Genomic DNA, 25,999 nt, shown 5'->3' with positions numbered 1-25,999 from the left:
CAGAGTATTGGTTCACCAGCTCCAGCGTTCCTGTCTTCAGTTCCCTGTTCCTGCTATTTGTTTGTTTTGGTTCTGACTCATGGCTTGTTCCTGAGTATTCTCCTGTCCTGCGATTTGGAACTACTTGCTCATCTGGATTCTGACCTCTGGCTCACCTCTGACCATTCCTCTGGACCTTCCTTGTGTACCACACTATCGTTTGATATCCGACCCGGACTGCATGACCATTTCTGTTCTCTATCCACTGCACTGATAACTAACTTGGAGAACTGCGACCTGCGCACCTCACACAGCCAAGTCCATAACTCCTTGCGGGGGTCACTGGTGAATACCGGGGGTGCGTTAGACTCCATGCCTCCATGTTTAGTTGCACCAATATCAGTCAGTGACACCCACAGAGTCATTATCATGAATAGAACAATCTTTGAGGCAATGCGCCGCAGAGTGAACAATGATAATTACCACAGTCTGTGCCTGATGATACTGTGTAGAGGTGTAAGAATAGCGTACAGAGTCAGATATCAGGAAGCAGCAGACTATAAGTTGCAAGACAAGTATCAGGAGACTGCTGAATGCAGAGCCAGAATTTTCATGATGCAAGGTTAGAAGCTCACAGGACACAGATCTAGGTTCCATGAAGCTAGTGTGTAACATTATCAGTGGCAATGACTGCAGTGCAGATAAGAGCTTATAAAGTGCAACCTTCCAATCAGCACTCAGAGACACACCTGAGCTGCAAAGGAGATCTGAGTGGCAAGCAGAATGCAAAGTAGATGAAGACCTATTACTAGTTAAACTTGGTCTTTTATAATGCTACATAACTGAATTACAGGTTATTATTTGGTTATTGATAACTCTGAATTATTTAAGTTTTGATTATAACTCAAGATCAGAGAGTAACCGAATAGTGAATGTGTGATATAAAAAGGGGATTGTAATTATTGCTAGACCAGGTGGGTGTTAACGCATAAATGATTCCAAAAAAATATAAGTATTTGAAAAAGCAAAGGTTATCTTTATTCTTACAAATTGTATATGCAATGGCTTGTATTCAACATGAAACAGGCAATCTTCTCTATGTAAGACACAGGTTATATAGAAGTAACACCATCCCTTTTACATACGTCACTAATCACTTCACATACTAAAGAATATACCTCATAAGGACAAAGTTGGTTATATATATATTCTCTACAACCTCATCATAGTACATAGATTTCTATGCCTAAGCAGGTCAAAGGGCATATGTGACCTCTTACACTCTTCTCTCTATATAGCATGACAGCTGCTAACTATTTCAACATCCTATGAATAGATGCCCTATTGTGGGGTATAACATACTAAAAAGATTTTAACCCATTGAACAGAATACAGAAAATCATTTGACCATACAGATTTTATACATCAACATTGTTTTATCCAACATATATTTGTACCATAATTTATTCCATTACAGTGGGTTTGCTGTGATTAATCCTTTGTCACACATGATTCACTCATTCTCAGGTGAGTGCTGGTTGTGACACTTGCAATTAAAACTATAGTTTTGTAAAACAGAATGGCTTTAGATTTTATTCTGATTAGTAAAGGTTTTTTATTCTTAAGAAACCTAATCTCGACCCCACTTCTCTCTCGAACTATCGCCCCATATCTCTTCTCCCTTTTGCCTCCAAAATTCTTGAGAGGCTCGTCTGCAGCCGTCTCACCTCCTACCTTTCTGAATACTCCCTCCTTGATCCTCTCCAGTCTGGTTTCCGCCCCCTCCACTCCACTGAAACTGCCCTGGCTAAAGTCACCAATGACCTCCTCTCTGCAAAAGCCAGGGGCCACTTCTCCCTTCTCATCCTCCTTGACCTCTCTGCAGCCTTTGACACCGTTGACCACCCCCTCCTCCTTCACACCCTCCAGTCTTTCGGCCTCTCCGGCCCAGTCCTGTCCTGGTTCACCTCTTACCTTACTCACCGTTCCTTCTCTGTCACCACCTCTGGGTCTCTCTCCCCCCCATCCACCCTTCCAGTCGGGGTCCCTCAGGGCTCTGTTCTGGGACCCTTACTCTTCTCTCTATACACCTCCTCCCTGGGTGAACTCATCAGCTCCTTCGGCTTCAGCTACCACCTTTACGCTGACGACACTCAACTATACCTCTCCTCTCCTGATCTCTCTCCCTCCCTCCTCTCTAGGGTGTCCGCCTGCCTCTCTGCCATCTCCTCCTGGATGTCCTCTCGATTCCTCAAACTTAACCTTGCCAAAACTGAGCTCATAGTTTTTCCTCCCTCTCATACCCCATCCCCTTCTGACCTCTCCATCACTGTCGACAACACCTCTATCTCCCCTGTCCCCCAACTTCGCTGCCTTGGTGTCATCCTCGACTCCTCTCTCTCCTTTGGCCCCCACATCCTCTCTCTTGCTAAATCCTGCCGCTTCCAGCTGCGCAACATTGCTCGCATCCGGCCCTTCCTCTCCCAAGATGCCACCAAATGCCTTATCCACTCTCTGATCATCTCCCGCCTGGACTACTGCAACCTCCTCCTCACTGGCCTCCCCCACTCTCATCTCGATCCCCTTCGATCCGTCCTTAACGCTGCAGCTAGGCTTATTTTCCTCTCTCGCCGCTCCTCTTTTGTCTCCCCCCTCTACCTAGCCCTTCACTGGCTCCCATTCCCCTTCAAAATCCTCTTTAAGCTCCTCACACTCACCTACAAGGCCCTCGCCAACTACACTGCGCCCTACATCTCCACCCTCCTCTCTATTCATGCTCCATCCCGCCCTCTCCGTTCTGCCTCTGACCGTCGCCTCTCTTCCCCCCTTATAACCTCCTCCCACGCGCGTATCCAAGACTTCGCCCGCGCTGCCCCCCTCCACTGGAACAAGCTCCCTCCCTCCATCAGAACTTCCCCTAATCTGTCCAGCTTCAAACGGGCCCTAAAAACCCACCTTTTTCTTAAAGCCTTTCTGTCTCCCACTTAACTTCCTACCTTATCTTCTGCCTCTGTCCCCCTACTCTCCCTCTCTCCCCTGCATCTCTCTGTCTGTCCACCCCTCCCCTTAGATTGTACGCTCCTCTGAGCAGGGCCATCTCTCCTCCTGTTTCCACCACTTCTAACTCTGCTCTCCAGCTACTTAGCCCTCCTCCTGAAAGGTCCTCCACCCCACGTCCACTTTTGCTCCCTCCTCCCCCCTGGGGGTCTCCCTGTCTTCCGCGCCCCCCTTCTTGGGCCCCGTCGTTTTCGGATCCTCCCTCCCCCTTCCCCGCCCTCTCTAGCTGTGCATTGAGCGTACTGAGTTGCTGTGTTTACTGTACTGTGCTGTCTCCCATTGTATTGTGATTTTGTTTGTCTCTGTACGGCGCTGCGGATGCCTTGTAGCGCCTTATAAATAAATATTAATAATAATAATAATAATAAAGGTGGTAAGTGTGTTTTAAAGGCATACAATAATGCACCTATAGATATTGAAATAATTCCCAAGAATCATTTAGTCATCCTATAAATATAAGAAAGAAAGCTGAGGAGTTACATCAAAGTTATTCTTGAAGATGATTTATTTTGTTGGGTACATTATTTTAAGGTATCCTTATTTTTGTTTGTGTTCTTGTACTGATTTACTTATTTAACTATTATATTTGTTGCACAGGTAAATCCTTAACTGAGGATGCTGATCCTCCTTTTTTTTACATAAAAGGGTGATGTTTATGTACTCTAAACTTTTGGAAAGAAATCAGGAAAGTAAAAAACATGTAAATGGTTTAATGAGTATTGAAATATAAGATGATGTTAAAGCAAAAAGGCTCAAAATGGGGGAAATGATAAAGCCATACTTGCCAACTTTGGCAGCAAGATGTTCAGGAGGGTCTCCGTCCTGGGGGCGTGGTCATGCAAATTGCATTGTTAGGCCAGGACGCCGTGGTTAGCCCCGCCCCCATCCACATCACCAAAGAGGGCAGGCTGTGGTAGGTTGCACTGCTTTCCTGGGAGTCCAGGAGAACTCCCAAAAATTCGGGTGTCTCCCAGACATTCCGAGAGAGTAGGCAACTATGGATAAAGCATGGATCATGTTTTTAAGAAATAAAAGTTTAAAAATAATAAAAAACTGTGCAGTTACTTGAGATGTTCACTGACCCCCGTGTTTTGGTTTTGGATCTGGATTAACTTTGTGTTTTGGCACAACTACCCTCACGTGTTTTGGTTTCTTTCTAAAATCCCTATTTTTTTTCTAAAATCACATAATGTGGCTCTTTTTTATCCCTACATTATTATTAACCCCAATAACATTAATTTCCAATCATTTCCAATCAAATTTTGTCAAGTGACAAGAACACTGCTCCCCCTCCTGTTTCTGTATGAGCAATGGCACTGAGCAATGTCACTGGAGACTGGAGAGTGACAAGAGCACTGCTACCCCAGTTTCTGTATGAGCAATGGCACTGAGTAATGTCACTGGAGACTGGAGAGTGACAAGAACACTACTACCCCTGTTTCTGTGTGAGCAATGTCACTGAGCAATGTCACTGGAGAGTGGAGAGTGACAAGAAAACTGCTACCCCTGTTTCTTTGTGAGCAATGGCGCTGGATGTCCTGGAAGGTACTTATGTAATCCAAAACCCGCAAGATCCAACAACACAACAATGATGTTTTGCCTCGATTCAGATCCGAGGACACGCAAAAGTAACAAGCCGCCTCGTGAGCCTACTTGGGTCCCTTAAGTTCGAATGGGCTCGGTTTTCAGAAAACCGAGCCTGAGCATCTCTAGTAGTTACTGAAAGTTCCCTTTTTCTATAACAAGTCATAACTGCCAGAATGTATTAATCTTTGGGAGAAACTCAATAACCACATTCACGTATTGTTCTTTCTTCCATCTGTGTGCTGTAAGACTTCATCATTAAAATATTGCCTTTATAAATTATATGATAATAGAGACAATAAAACATATCCCAGCAATTGCTTTGATAAAATAAAGATGCCTTTTTAACTATGTACCTTGGAGTCCAGTCTTGATACTGCCATGGTCTTATTCAATGCTGCGTTGCATTTTTAATGTGTGTTTATGCAAGTATGGTGTATATGACTAGTGCCTAGCATCATGTAATAATCCTATTCTACAATCATATTTTATCAATAATCATATTGTACAATAATATTTTGAGGGTTTCATATTGTAACAATAATCATATTGTACAATAATATTCTGTTGGAATGGGTTTTAGTTTGGGAGATTTAAGGCTCTTGTAATTCTCCCCAAACACACCAGTGTAGACCTATAAAGAAATTTACATAAAGATCTTTATAGAGGTGTGTGTGTGTGTGTCAATCACTTAACAAATGTATATGCAAATGTTCCAGCAGTTTTGCAATATAGATGTATGTTATTTATATTTACACATGCTGTGCAGCTGAGTGCAAGCTCTGTTACCAGCCATGTATGTGCTCAGAAGCTCCCTGTAGTGTCCTACAAAGTCCTAAAAATTTTAATAAATAAAATTTGACACATCACGTTACTCAAACGTCTTGTGTGCAAAAGAAAAATGCTTCCAGCACTGCTACTGAAATCTCTAAATACATACTTGTGAATATTATATATACACAGGGCCATCTTAACAACATTAAGGGCCTTCGGGCAAAGCAGTGCACCGGGTCCCTATATATATATATATATATATATATATATATATATAATTTTTTCTTTTCCAAATCCCCCTTAATCGCCTTGTTCTCTGAGTCCGATCCCCTTCTCTTCTTCGTCACTGTCCTGCGCACCTCTGTGCTGCGCTCGCAGTGAATGTCGCCGGACATTCACTGCGAACGGTCAGGTGACCGCAAAAGGTAAGTTTTTTTCTTTTTTTACAGGAGTCCCCCTTGTTCGCTGGGCCCCAGGGCACCTGCCCATCGTGCACAGTCAGAAAGACGGCCCTGTATATTCAGAAACTTTTATTTAAGGGAAGACAGAGAGGATGAGAAAATTTAACAGGATAATGTCAAGGAAGGTTTTTTAAGCATGTCCTAATGATGGGTACTATGCTCCAGTGCACTTTTGTGCAGACGTTGCCCTCATCATTGCTCAACATGAGGGATATAAGGTACTAATGTTTTTAGGTTTTTAATCATTGTTTAGTATACTGTCAATCATTTATTCTGTAACTCTCTTCTTGAATTAAATGATAAAAACCACTGGTATTGTTATTTATTTGCCATTACACGTGGTGGAAAAACTCAGGTATCCTTTTACTGTCGTTTCAGTTGCCTTTTGATGTTCATCACAGTTGAGCCCAACAGAAAAAAATGCCTTTGGTTAAGCGAAACATTGAACCACGGCATTTATGCCGAGGAATAGTGCCAGATGGAGTCACCAGTGAGCTGGAGTGTGTCACCAACAGTACCCTGGCAGCCATCATCAAACAGCTGGGGAGCCTAAGTAAGTGAAGTAATATTCCATTCTAATGATAATACAGATACTGAGTAATCCACAGCATTGATTCTCCAAAGTCTGACAGACTAGGCATTTTATGTACAGGTATTTATTATAGTCTTATATTTGTTGAATATAGTTTAGGCTTATTAAAGAACTCTACCCAAAGTGTACAACTTCTAGGGAACCAGTGGCGGATCCAGGGGGGGGGGGGGGGGGCGGTTGGGGCGATCGCCCCCCCTAGCAGACACTTGCTGCCGACGGCTGCACAGAATGTGCAGGTCCGTCCAGCCGTGACAGTCAGAGCAGCCCGGGCAGCACACTGTCCCTGCCTGTCACGGCTGGACGGACCTGCACATAGTATGCAGCCGTCGGCAGCCTAAGATGTTAGAAAGGGGCGGGGCCTAAATCACCCCCCTAAATCGCCCCAGGTACACCAGTTTTCTAGATCCGTCCCTGTAGGGAACCCACCTTCTCCCATCAAGTAAAACCATTGGCTCCATGTCCAGAGCGACTTCTTTTATAGAATTGGCCATTGCAGACAAAAATATTGAATTGTTGTGCTGGTATAGTGTGTGCAACCGATTGGATGGTTGTATCTTGCACATGAGTGTTTATCATCATCATCATCACCACTTGGATTCAATACTCTAGATTGGAAGAACTGAGGAAATGTCACTGATAGGTACTTGAATAACATATGGTCTACTAATATATTTTTTCCTTTAACTCATTTAGAAATATGTATCTTGCACAGCAAGGTGTGACAATGATAATGTAGATAATATCAGTGTAATTACTGATATTGACACTTGAAGTGTCTGTGCATACTACAAATGAGAGATGGAAAGTAGGCTAAAATGCTTCCCAGTACATTGATAGAGCACAAGTAAATCAGCTTTAATATTTGCACTGCCCATGACATAGGTCGACATGCAGAGGACATCTTTGGAGAGCTGTTTAATGAAGCAAACAGTTTCTACATGCGGATGAATTCCCTACAGGAAAGAGTGGACTTACTTGTCATCAAAGTAACTCAGTTGGACTCCACTGTGGAGGAAGGTAATCAGTCATACTTTAACCTTATCATAGTTTATTATGTACTTATGTCTGGCATGATTCAGGTTGAATCACCTATACATAAAACCTATGTTTACATTGATTTATAATCATTGCAGATGTTCAGTGTCCTTGTTCATGTGAATATCACCAGGCTTCTTATCTGAAAAAGCATAGCAGATAGACAAATGCATTTTTGACATGTTAAAACTCAAGATTCTTAAAAATCATACTTGCTGACTTTTAAAACCTCCCCCGTGGGAGATCCCAGAGAGGAGGTCGGGTGACAAGTGCAGCAGGGGGCATGGTGATGACGCAATCGCGTTAATGTGCCCCCTCCCCCACCACCTATTATGAAATACCCAAATTCTCGGCATTCCATAGTGGGGGCAGGGCTTAATGGCAAAAATCACGTCATTAAGCCCAGCCTTAACCAGGACCTAAGAGGATGCCTGCTCTTCCAGGTCTCTGGGAGGACTCCCCAAAATTCTGGAACCTTCCAAAAATACCAGGAGAGTTATCAAGTATGATATAAACCATATTGGGATCATTTATGCCTTTGATATGCATTTAGATGTATTTGTCAGTGTATTTAATCTCTGTTACTTAAATGTTTCTTTGATAAAACAGGAAGTCATTATCTTGTTCAAGCCAAATACATTCGGAAATGTATGTGTAAATGCTTGCTAAAAGCATCTCACTGCATTCTACTGCATCTATAATGTGCTCCCATTAAGTTGAATGAAGTTTTGATCTATGTTGACCTCAGATGAACTGAAAAAGAATAAAAAGGATTAAAAATAGAGCACCATAGCTCATCACCAGATAAACACATATAAAACTGAAATATGTATGGTACAATAACTTTTCTTTTCACATAGATTTACATGTGCTTAACTTGAGTTTGAAACACATCTCAAATTAAGGATTTTGACTCTAATGGGTACAAAACTGTACTTATATAAAGGTTCCTGCAGGCATTTATAATTTTCCCCCATGAAAGATGAAAAATGAATTCAAACAACACTGTATAACAAACATTTATGGAATTTGTACTTATCTTCACATTGACACTGCTGAGGAAATACAGTGGAAGCCCACTTGGCTTTGCATCAGTATGCCTAGATGGCCTGCACAATGCATGTCAAGGTATATGCCTAGAAGTAAGCTTAGCTTTGCGGAGATGTAAAAAATTTCAAGAGACGTGTGAAAAACTGTAGACTTCATATCATGTCCATCCATGCTAGAACCAACCTTTTCATTTCCACTTCTTTTCCTAAAATACTACTTAGTCTAACCTCATTTATGGCTTACGTTAATCATGTCTGAAGCTTATTTTAACATTCAGAAAAGTGAACATTAAGGCATCACAGAAAATGTATAGGTTGCTACCATATCTACTCCACGTCTTAGTTGGTGTGAAAGTCAAGCCCTTTAAACGGAATGGAAAAGACTATGTGACCTTCTGAACAGCAAGGAGCGCCACTAAAATGCATTGTCTACATCCTTTTATCTCACGTGAAAATAAAATCTTGTGTTCACACAGGTCCACAAAACTAGATGAACCAATGCTCCTACTTACCAAGGAAATCCTCATTCTGCCCTAATCCTTCCGCCGGCTAGTGCAAACAATGCAGTATTGCTCCATAAACTATACGGTTTACCGTAAACCTAGACGCATATACGCGATTATAGGAGCACACCATAGGGGACTTTGCACTGTACATGATATTTTGTGCTTTGTAAATGAGGCCCTGTGTGTATCGGTGGTAGTCATTTCAGCGACTGCCACCAACCCGATACCACTTACCCCGACAGGGATTACCCGAACGTTACTTTTCCTACATACTTGTCAATCCGAATGTTTATTATAGTGATTTTGAAGAATTGCGATGAGCTCACAGGGCGGTGGCTTTAAATGACATTACTTTTAAAGCCGACAGTATTATCTGTGCTCTTAAAGGGATAATTCATTGCAAATTCATCAAAATCTCTATAATAAACATTCAACTTGACAAGTATGTTGGAAAACTCATGGTCGGGTAATCCCCGTCGGGGTAAGTAGTATTGGCTTTATCATGCTCGCTTTAACGTATCACACCCGTGTGTATAAGGGAGAGCCAATGTTCTTTCTAAACTGAACAATCTGGAAAGGAAATAGTTGAAAAGTAAATCTAATTAGAACACCACATTGAAGTGTTGCATTCACTCAATCATTCTTAGGGGTAAATATATCAAGCTGTGGGTTTGAAAAATTGGAGATGTTGCCTATAGCAACCAATCAGATTCTAGCTGTCATTTTGTAGAATGTCCTAAATAAATGATAACTAGGGGCCTGATTCATTAAGGATCTTAAATGAAGAGGTATCTTATTTCAGTCTCCTGGACAAAACCATGTTACAATGCAAGGGGTGCAAACTAGTGTTCTGTTTTGCACATAAGTTAAATACTGACTGTTTTTTCATTTAGCACACAAATACTTGATAGCTTATTTGTACACTGAAATTATTATTATTAATATTATCATTTATTTGTTGGGCGCCGCAGGGTTTTCGCAGCGCCTTACATAATACGAACAGTAGACCATACAGGGAAAAACATCACAGAACAATAAACACTAAGTACCAATGCTTCGGAAACTCCGGGCAGACATATGGAGTGAGGGCGGAGCAGAAGAGTCGGTATGAAGACAGGAGGGGAGAGGGGCCCTGCTCATACGAGCTTACATCCTAAGGGAGGGTGGACAAAACAGGCACGAAGGGAGGCAGTGATGCAATGGAGAAAAAGGGACCAGGGGAGAGGAGGGAGAACAAGCAGAGTGGATGAGGGGCTAAGTGGATGGTAGGTAGGCTTTCAGGAACAGGTGAGTTTTGAGTGCCCGTTTGAAGGAGCACAGATTGGGAGCGAGACGGATGGAGCGAGGGAGGTCATTCCAAATTGAAAGTTGATATTTGTGTGCTACATGAAAAAAACTGTCAGTATTTAACTTATGTGCAAAACAGAACACTAGTTTGCACCCCTTGCATTGTAACATGGATTTGTCCAGGAGACTGAAATAAGATACCTCTTCATTTAAGATCCTTAATGAATCAGGCCCTAGAATCTGATTGCTTGCTATAGGCAACATCTCCCCCTTTTCAAACCCGCAGCCTGATACATTTACCCCTTAGTGAATTATATTTTTAACACTACCATTTCCCGATTGTGTACCTTGGAGGGATCAGTGGGAATGTATGACAACTTTTGCTGCTGGTGGTATGTACAATTAAGTAGTCACTGAACATTAGCAACACCTTGCACGTTTTCAATACTAGTAACCATAGGAAGAATGGAGAGGCAATAATGTTCACGTGCAGGACATACAGTGATATTCTATAATATGATTTATCATACTAAATCCTTGTGTGGTCTTTTGCTGTATTACTGCGGGTATGAGTCAGTGAGAGCAGCACAGCCACTGATGTGCTTAATGAAGTGACTCTTCACAAATTCGACTGCCTGTATGTCATTAGTCTTCCTACTGCAAGTCATAACATTATTTCAAGTGTTAAATCCACTATCCATATCTTTATATTATAATGGTTATTCAATATAGAAAACATGACTGTAGAGTCTTTATTTGATTATGAGAACAGGTTGCATTTTATATAATTATTTTGATAAATAAAATAAGCTTAGCAGTACTTAGTGAAACCAGCCCTGAGAGAATATTTTTTAAATGACTGCTAAAATTAGCCTATGAGAAAACATTCTCAAGTATGTGCAAAATACTGGCATCAAATTGGCAGATGTGACATTCAATTAATTGATGCATTTCTCTGCCCTCCTCAGATAAAGTGCTCATACCCAGACCTACTTGTATGGAGCATTTGTTTCGTAAGTGCTATGTATCCTATTAATTCATTAATCAGGCCGTGTGTTCATTAGGAAATAATTAATTTGAAGATGAGTAAACTGCAGCATAGGCCATGCTGTACTAATAAAATGCCATTTTTAATGCTTTTCATACTCAGAAATAAAAGTGGCTTAATTATCTGCTCATTACAGATCATATTCCCCACACAAATCCTCTTGATTCTCACTATAAAGTGTGGGGAAGATGCAGGCATACATCCCATACCATTATTTGAAACAGTGCCTACCTTCATTCTATTTACTAGAATGCAAAAGATGAGAATGTGAGGTTTTGGAAGGATATCTTAGTAAAACTAGTTTTTTGTTAATATTTAATATACCCTGTAGGGTTGCCACCTGATGCATATAATAATATATTTTACCTGTTTGAGTAGATACCAATTATATACACTCAGTGGCCGCATTATTAATTATACATATCTAGCGCTTGCTAGGACCCCCCCATTACTGCAGAACAATCTGAATTCTTTGTGGCATTGATTCAACAAGAAGCTGGACACATTCCTTAGATTCTGGTGCATGTTGGCATGACAGCATCATGTAGTAACACCATTACACCACCATCACCAGCCTGCACATTGACACAAGGCAGAAAGGCTTAATGGATTCACGTAGTTTATGCCAAATTCTGACCCTACCATCTGCATGTCGCAGCAGATAACAAGATTCATCAAACCAGGCAACATTTTTCCAATCTTCAACTGTACAGTTTTGGTGAGTCTGTGCCGATTGTAGCCTGTTTCCTGTTCTTAGCTGCAGGAGTGGAACCCAGTCTGGTCTTCTGCTGCTGTAGCCCATCTATTTTAAGGTTCAATATGCTGTGAATTCAGGGATGCTCTTCTGCATACCACTGTTATAACTCGTGGCTATTTGAGTTACTGTCACCTCCCTGGTTTAACCAATCTTGCCATTTTCCTCTGACGTCTTTCATTAACAAGGCATTCTCACCCACTGAACTGCCGCTCACTGGATGTTTTTTTGTTTTGTGCACCATTCTCTGTAAACTTTAGAGACTGTTGTACATGAATATGGAGATCTGCAATTTCTGAGATACTCAAATCATTCATTCTGGTGAACAACAACTGAACCTGTTGACCATGTGTGTGCTTTTATGTATTGTGTTCCTACCACATGATTGGCGGATTAGATGTTTTCATTAATGAGCCAGGTGTACCCAATCAAGTGGCCTTAAAGTGTATGTGTGTGTGTATATAAATAAATTCTTAACCAGGCCTAGTGCTAGACAGCCTCATTCGTTTCTACTATAACAGAGAGACCATGAGCATAGTGTCACCTTGTCATATTGAAAACCAGCCCCACAGTGGTTGCAGGACTGATGACTCTGTGTGGGGTGGTGGTACAGAAAATAGTGCCAGAGGTTATCAGCACTATGCTGAGAAGCACTGGGTCTTTTCCTAATGCATATGGACTGCGAGAGGTGGGTTAATGAACAGTATTTTAACCCCTGGTGGAGTGGCAACTTTGCCATCCTAGTAACTCCAGTTTTGTCATCCTAGTAACTTCACAATTTTCAAATAAACTGTAAAAAAACTGTAACTAAAAGTCTAGACTCACAAAACCATTATTTACTACTTCATTAACATAAAAACAAACTCTTCTTTTATTTCTTCTTTCTTGATCCAACACAGTCCAAATGAAAAAAAACCCCCCCAGAATATTCCCCATAAATAAATACTCACCCTCAAACTACCACCAACTGATGCTACATTAATAAAGCATCAGTACTCCCCTTAATCGATCCATTCAGGAAAACACTAACGATTGTCAAGCAATTGAAGGAACCCAGACATCTGAGAGTATGCACAGGTTTGCAGAACAGGGTGGGCATATTTGTGGAGGTGCAGCACTTTGTTTGTGCAATGAGAAGCAGTTGGGTGGAGTAAAGGCATTCCTTGTGAAGTATAGAGTAGGCACAATAGTGCGCCTCAGTTATCAAACTTGTTCCTTGCCATGCATGCCCATTCCTTTTATGCATTGCCATTCCAGTTATGTTTCTTGCCACCCAGCAAAAACACATCAATTTTACATCAGCCCAGATCTGACGGAGATGGATTTTTTCTTATAGCCGTAAAAGAGAAGAACATATCCAGGCACTGTAGTAACACTTACACATATATTTGCCAACTGTAATAAAGATAGTCCCCATGCACACTATGCTGTTTAAAGTAAACCTAATAAATGGGCAGTATACTCCCCTCCCCAAATCCTCAAACAGCCCTATTGCTAGACAGCCTGGCTGGTTTATATTATACCAGGGAGATCACAATTTTGGGATCACCCTGCCATAGTGAAAACAAGCCCCAGAGTGGTCAGCATGGAAAACACTTGTGATCAATATGCTGGTGAAGGGGCAGGCTATCTAGTGCTGTGTATGGTTGAGTATTTGGGCTGGGATTTAATGTAATTTGCCCAATCCATAAATCCCATATTGTACTACAACACATTTCTAAGTATACTTTAAACAATCTAATAAAAAGCTTCTAACACACAGAAGTGACTCGTGTAAAAAAAAAGAGTCCTGGGGGTATATTTACTAAACTGCAGGTTTGAAAAAGTGGAGATGTTGCCTATTGCAACCAGTCAGATTCTAGTTATTTTTTCAGTACAATTCTAAAAAATGACAGCTAGAATCTGATTGGTTGCTATAGGCAACATCTCCACTTTTTCAAACTTGCAGTTTAGTAAATATGTCCCTTGGTTTCCCCAGGTCACATTCATTCAGTGTCATAGTGAGCAGATGCATTGGCGTTTATGCTTGTTATTTTGTTTACATTGGATTGCAAGAACAGAACAATTTCCCATTGCAATATGAAGGATAATGAAGAAAGATTATTTTATGTTACAATTAAGTAGTGAAAAAGGGAGTGTTTTATCAATATATATATATTTGAAAATTTGTGTTTAGTTTTTGTTAGAGATGAGCGCACTCGGATTTCTGAAATCCGAGCCCACGCGAACGTCACGGATCCGAGACAGATCCGGGTATTCCCACCAATTGCAAAACTGAAACCGAGGCTCTGAGTCATAATCCCGCTGTCGGATCTCGCGATACTCGGATCCTATAAATTCCCCGCTAGTCACCGCCATCTTCACTCGGGCATTGATCAGGGTAGAGGGAGGGTGTGTTAGGTGGTCCTCTGTCCTGCTATATCTTGTGCTGTTCAGTTCTGTGCTGTGCTGTGTTCTGTGTTCTGCTCAGTCCAGTGGTGCTGTGTCCTGTGCTCTGTCCTTCTGAGTTCAGTGGTGCTGCTGGGTCCTGTGCTGTGTGCTGTTCAGTCCAGTGGTGCTGTGTCCTGTGCTCTGTCCTTCTGAGTTCAGTGGTGCTGCTGGGTCCTGTGCTGTGTCCTGTTCAGTCCAGTGGTGCTGTGTCCTGTGCTCTGTCCTTCTGAGTTCAGTGGTGCTGCTGGGTCCTGTGCTGTGTCCTGTTCAGTCCAGTGGTGCTGTGTCCTGTGCTCTGTCCTTTTAAGGGCATTGTTATTTCCCCATTATTCCCAAATTATAAAAAAATTATAAAATTAAAGTAATTATAAAAAAAAAAAAAAAAAATATCCCTAAAGTATAAGTCCATTGGTACTGCTATATTACAAAGTTCTCTGATTCAGCAGTATAAGTCTAGTGGTACTGCTATATTACAAAGTTCACTGATTTTCAAGTATAAGTCCATTGGTACTGCTATATTACAAAGTTCACTCATTCTGCAGTATAAGTCCATTGGTACTGCAATATTACAAAGTTCACTGATTTTGCAGTATAAGTCCAGTGGTACTGCAATATTACAAAGTTCACACATTCTGCAGTATAAGTCCATTGGTACTGCAATATTACAAAGTTCACTGATTTTGCAGTATAAGTCCATTGGTACTGCAATATTACAAAGTTCACTCATTCTGCAGTATAAGCCCAGTGGTACTGCAATATTACAAAGTTCACTCATTCTGCAGTATAAGTCCATTGGTACTGCAATATTACAAAGTTCACTCATTCTGCAGTATAAGTCCATTGGTACTGCAATATTACAAAGTTCACTCATTCTGCAGTATAAGTCCAGTGGTACTGCAGTATTAAAAAGTTCACTCATTCTGCAGTATAAGTTCATTGGTACTGCAATATTACAAAGTTCACTGATTTTGCAGTATAAGTCCATTGTTACTGCCATATTACAAATTTCACTGATTCTGCAGTATAAGTCCAGTGGTACTGCAATATTACAAAGTTCACTGATTCAGCAGTATAAGTCCATTGTTGTTACTGCCATATTACAAATGTCACTGATTCTGCAGTATAAGTCCAGTGGTACTGCTGTATTACTCCAGTCCAGTGGTACTCTCCTGTGCCGCATATAATTTTTAAAGGCTTTGCCGAGTGTGTGTGGCTTAGGGGTACACTCTCTTGTGCTACATATAATGCAGAACAAAAATTTGGAGGATAAAGTAGGGAAAGATCAAGACCCACTTCCTCCTAATGCTGAAGCTGCTGCCACTAGTCATGACATAGACGATGAAATGCCATTAACGTCGTCTGGCAAGCCCGATGCCCAATCTCCTAGTACAGGGCATGTAAAATCCAAAAAGCCCAAGTTCAGTAAAAGTAGCAAAAAGAGAAACTTAAAATCATCTGAGGAGAAACGTAAAGTTGCCAATATGCCATTTACGACACGCAGTGGTAAGGAACAGATTAGGCCCTGGCCCGTGTTCATGACTAGTGGATCAGCTTCACCGAAGGAACTAAGCCCTCCTCCCCCCCCCCCCCTACAAAAAATTTAAGAGAGTTATGCTGTCAGCAACAACACAGCAAACAACTTTGCCTTCTAAAGAGAAATTATCACAAATCCCCAAGGCGAGTCCAAGGGTGTTGGTGGTTGCGAAGCCTGACCTTCCCATCACTGTACGGGAAGAGGTGGCTCCTTCCACCATTTGCACACCGGGAGGAGGATATTGATGTAGCTGGCGCTGAGGAGGATGTTGATGATTATGATGCAGACAGATACCAAATTGCCTTTCTCAATTTCTATTTATATTCTAGATTATATAATGGCTGAATAGTTTTCTATTTTACTCCTAGTGGAGAGGGGATCTGATGCAGACAGATACCAAACTGCCTTTGTCCATTTCTTTGTATATTTGAATTTCTAGTTCTACAGTCTATGCAGGCTGCTTTTTTTATATTCAACCACAAGTGTAGTGCGGGGGGGGCCACCAAAGTAACGTAGTCCATTTAATTTCACTTTCTAGCTCCACAGTCTGTGCAGCCTGCTTTTTTTTATCTTCAAAGTATTTACAAGCCTTGCAATCTAAATTAACAAGAAGTAGTGACGTGCTAGAACTCCACCCTCTATATGCTGCAGAGGATGGAGGAGCATCAAAAGGCCATTCAAGCCTACACAGCCACCTGCGACATAGGAAAAGGAGTGGGGGTGCGCCTGAGTCAAGCGTACTGGAGAATGATTTCCGTGTTGTGCAAGGTTCTGCAGCCATTTGAACTTGCCACACGAGAAGTCAGTTCCGACACTGCCAGCTGGTACACCATTGCGATTCCACCAAGCATGTAGCTCTTGTGGATTAAGCCCTTCCTATGCTTTGCCAGGATCCGAGGGTGGTCAGTCTTTTAAAGTCAGAGGAATACATTCTGGCCACCGTACTGGATCCTCGGTTTAAAGCGTATGTTGTGTCTCTGTTTTCGGCGGACACAAGTCTACAGCGGTGCAAAGACCTGCTGGTCAGGAGATTGTCCTCTGAAGAGGACCGTGACATGCCACCAGCTCCACCTTCATTTTCATCACTGTTTGTGCAGTTCCAAAAAAGAGGAACTGCCATTTCTATTGCTACCTTCTTTCTTTCTCTATTTAAAAAAAACCAAAAAAACTGCCATTTCTATTACTACCTTCTTTCTTTCTCTATTTAAAAAAACAAAAAACTGTCATTTCTATTACAACGTTAATTGTTTGTGCAGTCACAAAAAAGAGGAACTGCGCCCTTAACTGCTATGTTGGTTTTAGACGTCCATCCGGTGTGCGCCATCTGTGCATCGGAATTCAGACCAGTTGAGGTTTTTTTTATTATATTGTGGGGACCACTCCACTACGCAGTCCAGATACTTTTTTGGTGGAATTCAGACCAGTTGAGGGATTTTTTATTATATTGTGGGGACCACTCCACTACGCAGTCCAGATACTTGTTTGGTGGAATTCAGACCAGTTGAGGGTTTTATTATTAGATTGTGGCCCCGGTATCAAATTGGGTACCGGGGCCGCTCCACTACGCAGTCCAGATACTTATTTGGTGGAATTCAGAACAATTGGTTTTTTTTTATTATATTGTGGGGACCACTCCACTACGCAGTCCAGATACTTTTTTGGTGGAATTCAGACCAGTTGAGGTTTTTTTTATTATATTGTGGGGACCACTCCACTACGCAGTCCAGATACTTTTTTGGTGGAATTCAGACCAGTTGAGGGTTTTTTTTATATTGTGGGGACCACTCCACTACGCAGTCCAGATACTTTTTGGGTGGAATTCAGAACAATTGGTTTTTTTTTATTATATTGTGGGGACCACTCCACTACGCAGTCCAGATACTTTTTTGGTGGAATTGAGACCAGTTAAGGGGTGATATATTGTGGCCCCGGTACCAAATTGGGTACCGGGACCACTCCACTATGCAGTCCAGAAAGCTACCTCGGTGAAACGTTTTGGACTAAAAACAATATTGTGAGGTGTGAGGGTGTTCAGAATAGACTGGAAATTAGTGGAAATGATTGTTATTGAATGTTATTGAGGTTAATAATAGCGTAGGAGTGAAAGTAAGCCCAAAAACTTGATTTTGGAACTTTTTATGCTTTTTTTAAAATAAATCTGAATCCAAAACCTTAAATCCGAACCAAAACCTTTCGACAGGTGTTTTGCGAAACAAATCCGAACCCAAAACATCAAGCAAATCCGAACCCAAAACACAAAACACGAGACACCAAAAGTAGCCGGTGCACATCTCTAGTTTTTGTGCTATTTTGGTACAAGGGACAGGGGTCTTAGGGACATTGGTCCTTTATAATCGGAAGACTGGGGTGGCAAAGTTGCCACTCCTGGGTTTCCAGTCGTATCAATTAAACCAGACCCAGGGCCACAGCCCATTGAGCCAAGGTCCTGGGTGCTGGTAGTCTCTAAAAACGGTACAAGCTCCCCTTTCCCAATAGGGGCTTCAGCCCTATTCTGACCAGGCTGGTGCTGGTTCCCACTATGGCAGGAGGACTGCATGTTTTTGGGTTTATCTGTTACAGTGTGAATGGTCCAGCCTGTTTGCCCTGGCGTTGTTTCCCCTTTAGCAGACGGATCCCATGCTCATTGTCCCCATATTTGGTGGAAACCAGTCCAGAGACTAGCACTGGTGCTAGTTATGAATTTTAGGAGAGGGATCTATTAGGGGAGACTCTGCTATTTATTTCAATGGGGTTTCTAAAAGCTAAGAACCACAAACCAAAATTAATGGGGTAATGAAATGGATGAGTAATGCTCTGTGCCGCTTGCATGTGGACACATTCACAAATCCATGGGAACTTGTCCAAATCAACCACGGTCACACCGCATGTGAACTACATAAAAAAAAAAATAAGGTTTATATGCATTTTTTCATGTGGTGGGGTTCTTGACAGAAGCACAACACCAATGAGTAACCAGCCAAGACACCTGCACTGAAAAATTGTTTTTATTTAATAAATAGATCATTTTTCCAGTGGTCTTCTCTGTTAGGACCATACTGAGATGGCGTTAACAGTACAGGTACCGTGGGCGATAATTAATCCTGATGGCAATAATGGCAATAAGCTGTCTTTGCTTTAAAGGGAATTTTAATAATTAACAGTGTTTCTATTGTTTTGTTGTTTTTTTAAATAAAATTTACATTACTTATGGCATACATTGAGAGTCAAGCACTTTTTATTATCAGGAGATAATAATTTCACGTGAGTTAAAATAATACTTTTCACTCTAGTCCGATGCTTTCTATGTAGAAGTAACATAGATGCTGAAAGTCATTTTTTTGGTCTCCATAGTGTTGAAAAGGTGAAAAAGTTGAATAAAATAAGCCAAATTTTTAGTGATTGCTACAGCAATTTGTTATATAGATTCTTCATAGATTACCCCTGCTCTATACTTAACACTGAGAAATTGGTGACTGCAGTGGCTTTGACAACTAATGATTTATAGGTGTATTTGCATTTAATATATTTCATGATTAGCAAATCAAGTTCTTATAATTAAAATAGCTTTCTGCAGTCAGTGTATTGTGTTAAAATACACCAGTTGAGATTGCAATGGTTTGCCTGTGTATTTCTACACCTAGATAGCTAATAATACAATGACAAGTACAAACAACAATTATGTTTTATGCTTTTGCATTTATAATAATAATAATAATAATAATAATAATAATAATAATAAATAAACCAGTTGAGGTCACAATAAATTGTCTATATTTCTAATGTTGGATAGTTAATAATACTAATGACAAGTATAGGAAACAATTGTGTTTTGCGGCAGGCAGTGTGTTGTAGAAGAATAAAGGCTAAATCAGTTATGCAATGTTGCAGTGCTGTTCACACGGCTATGTAGAAAATGCAGTGTGCATACCAGTGTACATTAGTCTGGTTTACTAATAGTTGCAGTCACAAAGAGCATCCACAGACATTGTTACCCTTTACTATCTGTCAGGATTCCTAATATGAATTCCATGAAGCGCAGTTGTGAAATGAACAAAGTCTTTATTTGAATACAGGATACACAGGTATAACCAAATTCAGTCAATGGTTAAACAGCAAACAAAAATCCATAGGAGTAGCAAGTACATGAGTGCAGACACAGGACATTATCATCATTATCTATTTATTTATATAGCGCCACTAATTCCGCAGCGCTGCACAGAGAACTCATTCACATCAGTCCCTGCCCCATTGGAGCTTACAATCTAAATCCCCTAACATACATACACACACATAGACCGAAAGAGATTAAGGGCAATTTAATAACAGCCAATTAACCTACTAGTATGTTTTTGAAGTGTAGGAGGAAACCGGAGCACCCGGAGGGAACCCACGCAAACACTGGGAGAACATACAAACTCGACACAGATAAGACCATGGTCGGGAATTGAACTCATGACCCAAGTGCTGTGAGGCAGAAGTGCTAATCACTAAGCCACCATGCTGCTCACAGATGTATATAACTGACTGATGTGTGTAACTGACTGATGTGTGTAACTGACTGATTTGTGTAACTGACTGATGTGTATTAATAGGACAGCAGTATTACCAGGTTTAGCTTGGGAGCTGGAGATGCTGGATACCAGATACAAAGGGTAAACTGCAGATACTGATATCAGGATATACCAGGTTTAGCTCAGAACCTGGAGATGCAGGTTCTCAGGTACAATGGGTGAAGTGAAGGCACAGGACAGCAGTATTACCAGGTTTAGCTGGAGACGCAGGATACCAAGCACAATAAGATGACTGCATGCACAGGTTATCAGGATTGCCAGGTTTAGCAGATGAGCAGGAGACCAGACACAATAGAATGACTGCAGGCACAAGATGCCATGATTACCAGGTTTAGCTGCAAGGCTGGAGACACTGGATACCAAGCACAATAAGATTGTCACGGGCACTAGGAGTCTTTACCCAGGGATCACCAGGTGATAGGCTTACCAGAGCAGTATAGGTGGTAATATGGTACTCTGGTAGCAGGGTGATCACGGAACAGGAAATAGCAGATGATGAGATGCTCAGGAAAGTCTATGACTAGCAGCACTGGCAATATGGAGGTAGTAATACACGAGGAACTGTATGGACAAAGGACACGTGAAGGTAGTCAGTGGTCTGCGGTAGCAAGTTGTACCACTGCTATAGTGAGGAGGAATGTCCAACAGAAACGAGGAGGTGATGAGAGTCAGCGGTCTGCGGATAGCAAGTTGTACCGCTGTCTGAGTGAAGGAATGGAATCCAAGTGGAGGTATCCGGGGAGTCAGTGGTCTGCGTTAGCAAGTTGTACCACTGCTATGTGAGAGGATACTGGAACGGGTGAAACTGGAAACAGGGGTCAGTGGTCTGCCACTAGCAAGTTGTACCACTGAATATATATGTGAGGAGGTGCACGGGGAGAGAGTGCAACACAATATATACACGGGCACCTTGACTTTGATCCACAGTAATATGCACAATATAAATGTATAAATGACTGAACAACACTGCCAATATAGAAAGTCTCTTGAAGTAATCCAGCATGAGATAACACAGTCAATGATGGCAATAGACTCAGTAGATAGTACACTCCAGAGGAGAACCAACACAGTCCAGCAAGGTATGCAATACACAGCACAGTCAATTGGAAGTATGCATACCGTGGTTCAGGAGAAGGCAGTCAGACAGAAGTGCAGAGATACCTGAACGGCAGGAGGCCGGCAGGATGCAAAGTCCCTGGATGGGTGAAGCGGTGGTCTAGCAGGTGCAGCGCACAGGTAGGTAGACCAGCAGGGAACCCAGGAAGGCGTGGAGAGCGGATCAGCAGCAGATGGATGCGTAGCGCTGATAAGCAACAGCAGCGGGTCTCTGCGGGAACACGGAGGTAGCCAATAGCAACCAGCAGGTGCAGTAACGATGGGACACGGGAGAGCAGAGTTGAACAGGCACTGTTGATCACGGAGAATAGCGGGTAGCAATAGTGGAGGCAGACTCAAGGAAACACTGGAGCGTTGACAAGAACTGAAGACTGAAGCGCACAGAGGCAGCGGATAGGAATCAGCCAAACAGTCACGATGAAACACAGACGGGTTGCAGGTTGAAGACTGTAGTGCACGGAGGCAGCGGATAGGAATCAGCTAGCAGTCACGATGATGAAACACAGACGAGTTGCAGGTTGAAGCCTGTAGTGCACGGAGGCAGCGGATAGGAATCAGCGGGCAGTCACAATCATGAACAGGTGAGTGGATGTGAATGAAAGACTGTAGTGCACGGAGGCAGCGGATAGGCATCAGCTAACAGTCCCAATGATACAAGGTGGAGTTGAAGTGCTTAGAAGACTGTAGTGCACGGAGGCAGCGGATAGGAATCAGCTCACAGTCACGATGATACAGATGATGGTAGAAGTGGTATAGAAGACTGTAGTGCACGGAGGCAGCGGATAGGAATCAGCTCACAGTCACGATGATACAGATGATGGCAGAAGTGGCATGGGAACCACAGGAGTAGAAGTGGTTTGGAAACCACAGAGGTAGAAGTGGTTTGGAAACCACAGGAATCAGCTGGGCTGAATAACGAGGAAACACAGGAACACCTTCAGAGACTCATGGGGAATGAGACTCCAAGATCAGGCAACGTGGTGTTGACCACAGGTGCTTAATATAGGGAGGTTGCCTGATCTGCCAATTAAGTTAAAGGAACATACACTGAAGGTTTGGAAAGGGCTGCGCATGCGCAGTCCCTCAGGATAGAGGACGTCCACGGTTCCTAATAGTCCGGGAAGAAGCACTCACAGTCCGGTGAGTGACAGTACCCCCCCTTTTAAAGGTGGGCACAGAACGCCTGGAACCGGGCTTGTCCGGATTTTTGGAATAAAACTTCTTCAGAAGGGCAGGAGCATTAAGATCTTCAGCTTTGATCCATGAACGCTCTTCAGGACCAAAGCCCTTCCAATGAACGAGGAAACGGAGGACTCCTCGCGAAATTTTTGCATCCAATACCTCAGTAATCTCGAAATCCTCCTCCTGATGAACTTGAACTGGCTGCGGAGCTGAGGGAGGAGTTGAGAAACGGTTGATGATGAGAGGTTTGAGCAAGGACACATGGAAGGCATTGGAAATCCGAAGATTCTTAGGAAGAAGAAGTTTAACACATACTGGATTGATAACTTGAATGATCCTATATGGACCAATAAAACGAGGGGCGAATTTCATAGATGGAACCTTCAAACGAATATTTTTGGTAGATAACCAGACACGATCTCCAATTTTTAGTGGTGGAATAGCCCGCCTCTTCTTATCTGCGAAAGACTTATATTTGTTAGATGTCTTCTTTAAACAGGTTTTGACCTGAGACCAGATATTTTTGAAGGTCTGACAAGCAGTCTCCACAGCAGGAACTTGGGTGGGCGGGAGGGCAGGAAATTCCGGAAAAGACGGATGGTGACCGTAGACCACAAAGAATGGAGTTTTGGATGATGACTCATGGTACATGTTGTTATGGGCGAATTCAGCCCAAGGGAGCAATTCTACCCAGTTGTCTTGGTTGGCTGAAGAGAACATCCTAATAAAGGTCTCAAGATCTTGATTGACTCGTTCTGTTTGTCCGTTAGATTGCGGATGGTAAGAAGATGAGAGTGCTAATCGTATGCCCAAGGTTTTACAAAGGGACCGCCAGAATCTGGAAACGAATTGTACTCCTCTATCCGACACAATCTCAGACGGACATCCATGGATGCGGAAGATTTCTTTAATGAAATGTTCAGCCAGAGTAGACGAGGAAGGTAAACCGGACAGAGGGACGAAATGAGCCATCTTCGAAAATCTGTCTACCACTACCCAAATAGTATTGTGATTCTTACTTGGTGGCAAATCAGTAACGAAATCCATACTAATATGGGTCCAAGGCTTGGACGGAATGGGTAGTGGTCGCAGCAACCCTGCTGGAGTTCTGCGGGAGGATTTGAACTGAGAACATAAATCACAGGAAGCAACAAACTCTTTGACGTCTCTCCTCATTGAAGGCCACCAGTAACTACGAGAGAGAATCTCAAAGGTCTTGTGTTCACCGGCGTGTCCAGAAAAACGAGAGGCATGGAACCACAAAAGGATTTTCCTCCTCAGAGTAGGAGGCACAAGGGTCTTCCCAAATGGCAGCATTTTGGTGGATGAAGCAGCCAGAGAAATACATTTGGGGTCTAGAATAGCATGGTTGGGAACCTCTTCTACATCAGAGGACGTCACAAAAGCTCGAGATAGAGCGTCAGCTTTCTTGTTCTTAGCGGCTGGTTTGAAGGTTATAATTAATTCAAAACGGGAAAAGAAAAGAGACCATCTTGCTTGACGAGGGTTCAAGCATTGAGCAGATTGCAAATATGACAAGTTCTTATGATCCGTGAAGATCGTCACCGGATGGCGACCTCCTTCCAACAAGTATCTCCATTCCTGTAATGCAGCTTTGATGGCCAGCAACTCCTTGTCCCCGATAGTATAATTTTTCTCTGCGGGCAGAAGACCCCGAGAGTAGAAGGCACAAGGATGTAATTTTTGTTGCTCCGAGCGTTGGGAGAGAATAGCTCCTAAGCCCACATTAGAGGCATCTACTTCTAGGAAGAAGGGGAGTGTCACATTAGGCTGTCGCAGAATGGGAGCAGACGAGAAGGACTCTTTGAGGATTTGAAAGGCTTGGAGAGCCTCAGATGACCATTGCTTAGTATTAGCCCCTTTCCGAGTTAGGGCCACAATGGGAGATGCAATGGATGAAAAGTCTTGAATGAAGCGTCTATAGTAATTGGCAAAACCTAAAAAACGCTGGATGGCACGAAGAGTAGTTGGCTGAGGCCAATGTAGTACAGCATTTACTTTGTCTGGATCCATCTTCAGGCCAACTCCGGAAACTATATACCCCAAGAATGGAATCTGGGGTAACTCGAATGAACATTTTTCCAATTTACAGAACAACGAGTTCTTCCGTAGTCTGGAGAGGACCTCTGCCACATGTTGGTGATGAGAAGGCAGGTCCTGTGAGAAGATCAATATGTCGTCCAGGTAGACAACGACACATACATATAATAAGTCCCGAAAGATCTCATTGATGAAACCCTGGAAAACCGCGGGGGCATTACATAGCCCGAAGGGCATTACTAAATATTCGTAATGCCCATCTCTGGTGTTAAACGCGGTCTTCCATTCGTCACCGGAACGGATTCTAATTAAATTGTAGGCACCACGAAGATCCAACTTAGTAAATATCCGAGCTCCCTTGATGCGATCAAATAGCTCAGTGATCAGCGGAATGGGATACCGATTCTTGATAGTAATGGCGTTGAGTCCACGAAAATCTATACAAGGGCGTAATGATCCATCCTTCTTTTTGACGAAGAAGAACCCAGCTCCAGCGGGAGAGGTGGAAGGTCGAATGAACCCACGCTGGAGATTCTCCTGTATGTACTCAGATGTGGCTTGAGTTTCAGGTAACGAGAGAGGATAGACCCGACCCCTGGGAGGAGTCTTGCCAGGTAGAAGGTCGATCGGACAATCCCAAGAACGATGAGGAGGAAGACGTTCAGACTGAGCTTTATCAAACACATCGGCATATGAAGCATACTGAGGAGGGAGTCCCGGGGAGGAAGATGAGATGGAAGATTGCTGTACTTTAAGAGGAACTACTTGAGAGAGGCAACGATGGTGACATTCAGACCCCCAAGACGTAACTTGAGGGGTGCGCCAGTCAATCTGGGGAGAGTGACATTGAAGCCATGGAAGGCCTAAGACAATCGGACTTGTCGTAACTGGAAGAATTAAAAACGAAATTTCTTCATGGTGTAGTACACCAATCTGAAGGGTTACTGGAGACGTACTCTGGGTGATGAGACCATTGATG

General features: G+C 42.5%; 1 protein-coding gene across 3 annotated transcripts in view; it reads left to right on the top strand.

Moving 5' to 3' along the window:
• LOC142100695 (actin-binding protein WASF3-like) overlaps positions 1–25,999 on the top strand; it is a 133,845-nt gene that overhangs the window by 78,851 nt on the left and 28,995 nt on the right. For all 3 annotated transcript variants that reach the window (XM_075184424.1, XM_075184425.1, XM_075184423.1), the window contains exons 2-3: positions 6,234–6,408; positions 7,330–7,464. In XM_075184424.1, coding sequence (XP_075040525.1) covers positions 6,276–6,408; positions 7,330–7,464 — 268 coding nt within the window. In that variant the 5' untranslated portion in view covers positions 6,234–6,275. The remainder of the gene's footprint in view (positions 1–6,233; positions 6,409–7,329; positions 7,465–25,999) is intronic.

The sequence above is a fragment of the Mixophyes fleayi genome, chromosome 9 (genome assembly GCF_038048845.1).
Source record: "Mixophyes fleayi isolate aMixFle1 chromosome 9, aMixFle1.hap1, whole genome shotgun sequence".
In the NCBI taxonomy this organism is placed as follows: Eukaryota; Metazoa; Chordata; class Amphibia; order Anura; family Limnodynastidae; genus Mixophyes; species Mixophyes fleayi.
This window is presented reverse-complemented; position numbering and strand designations above follow the sequence as displayed.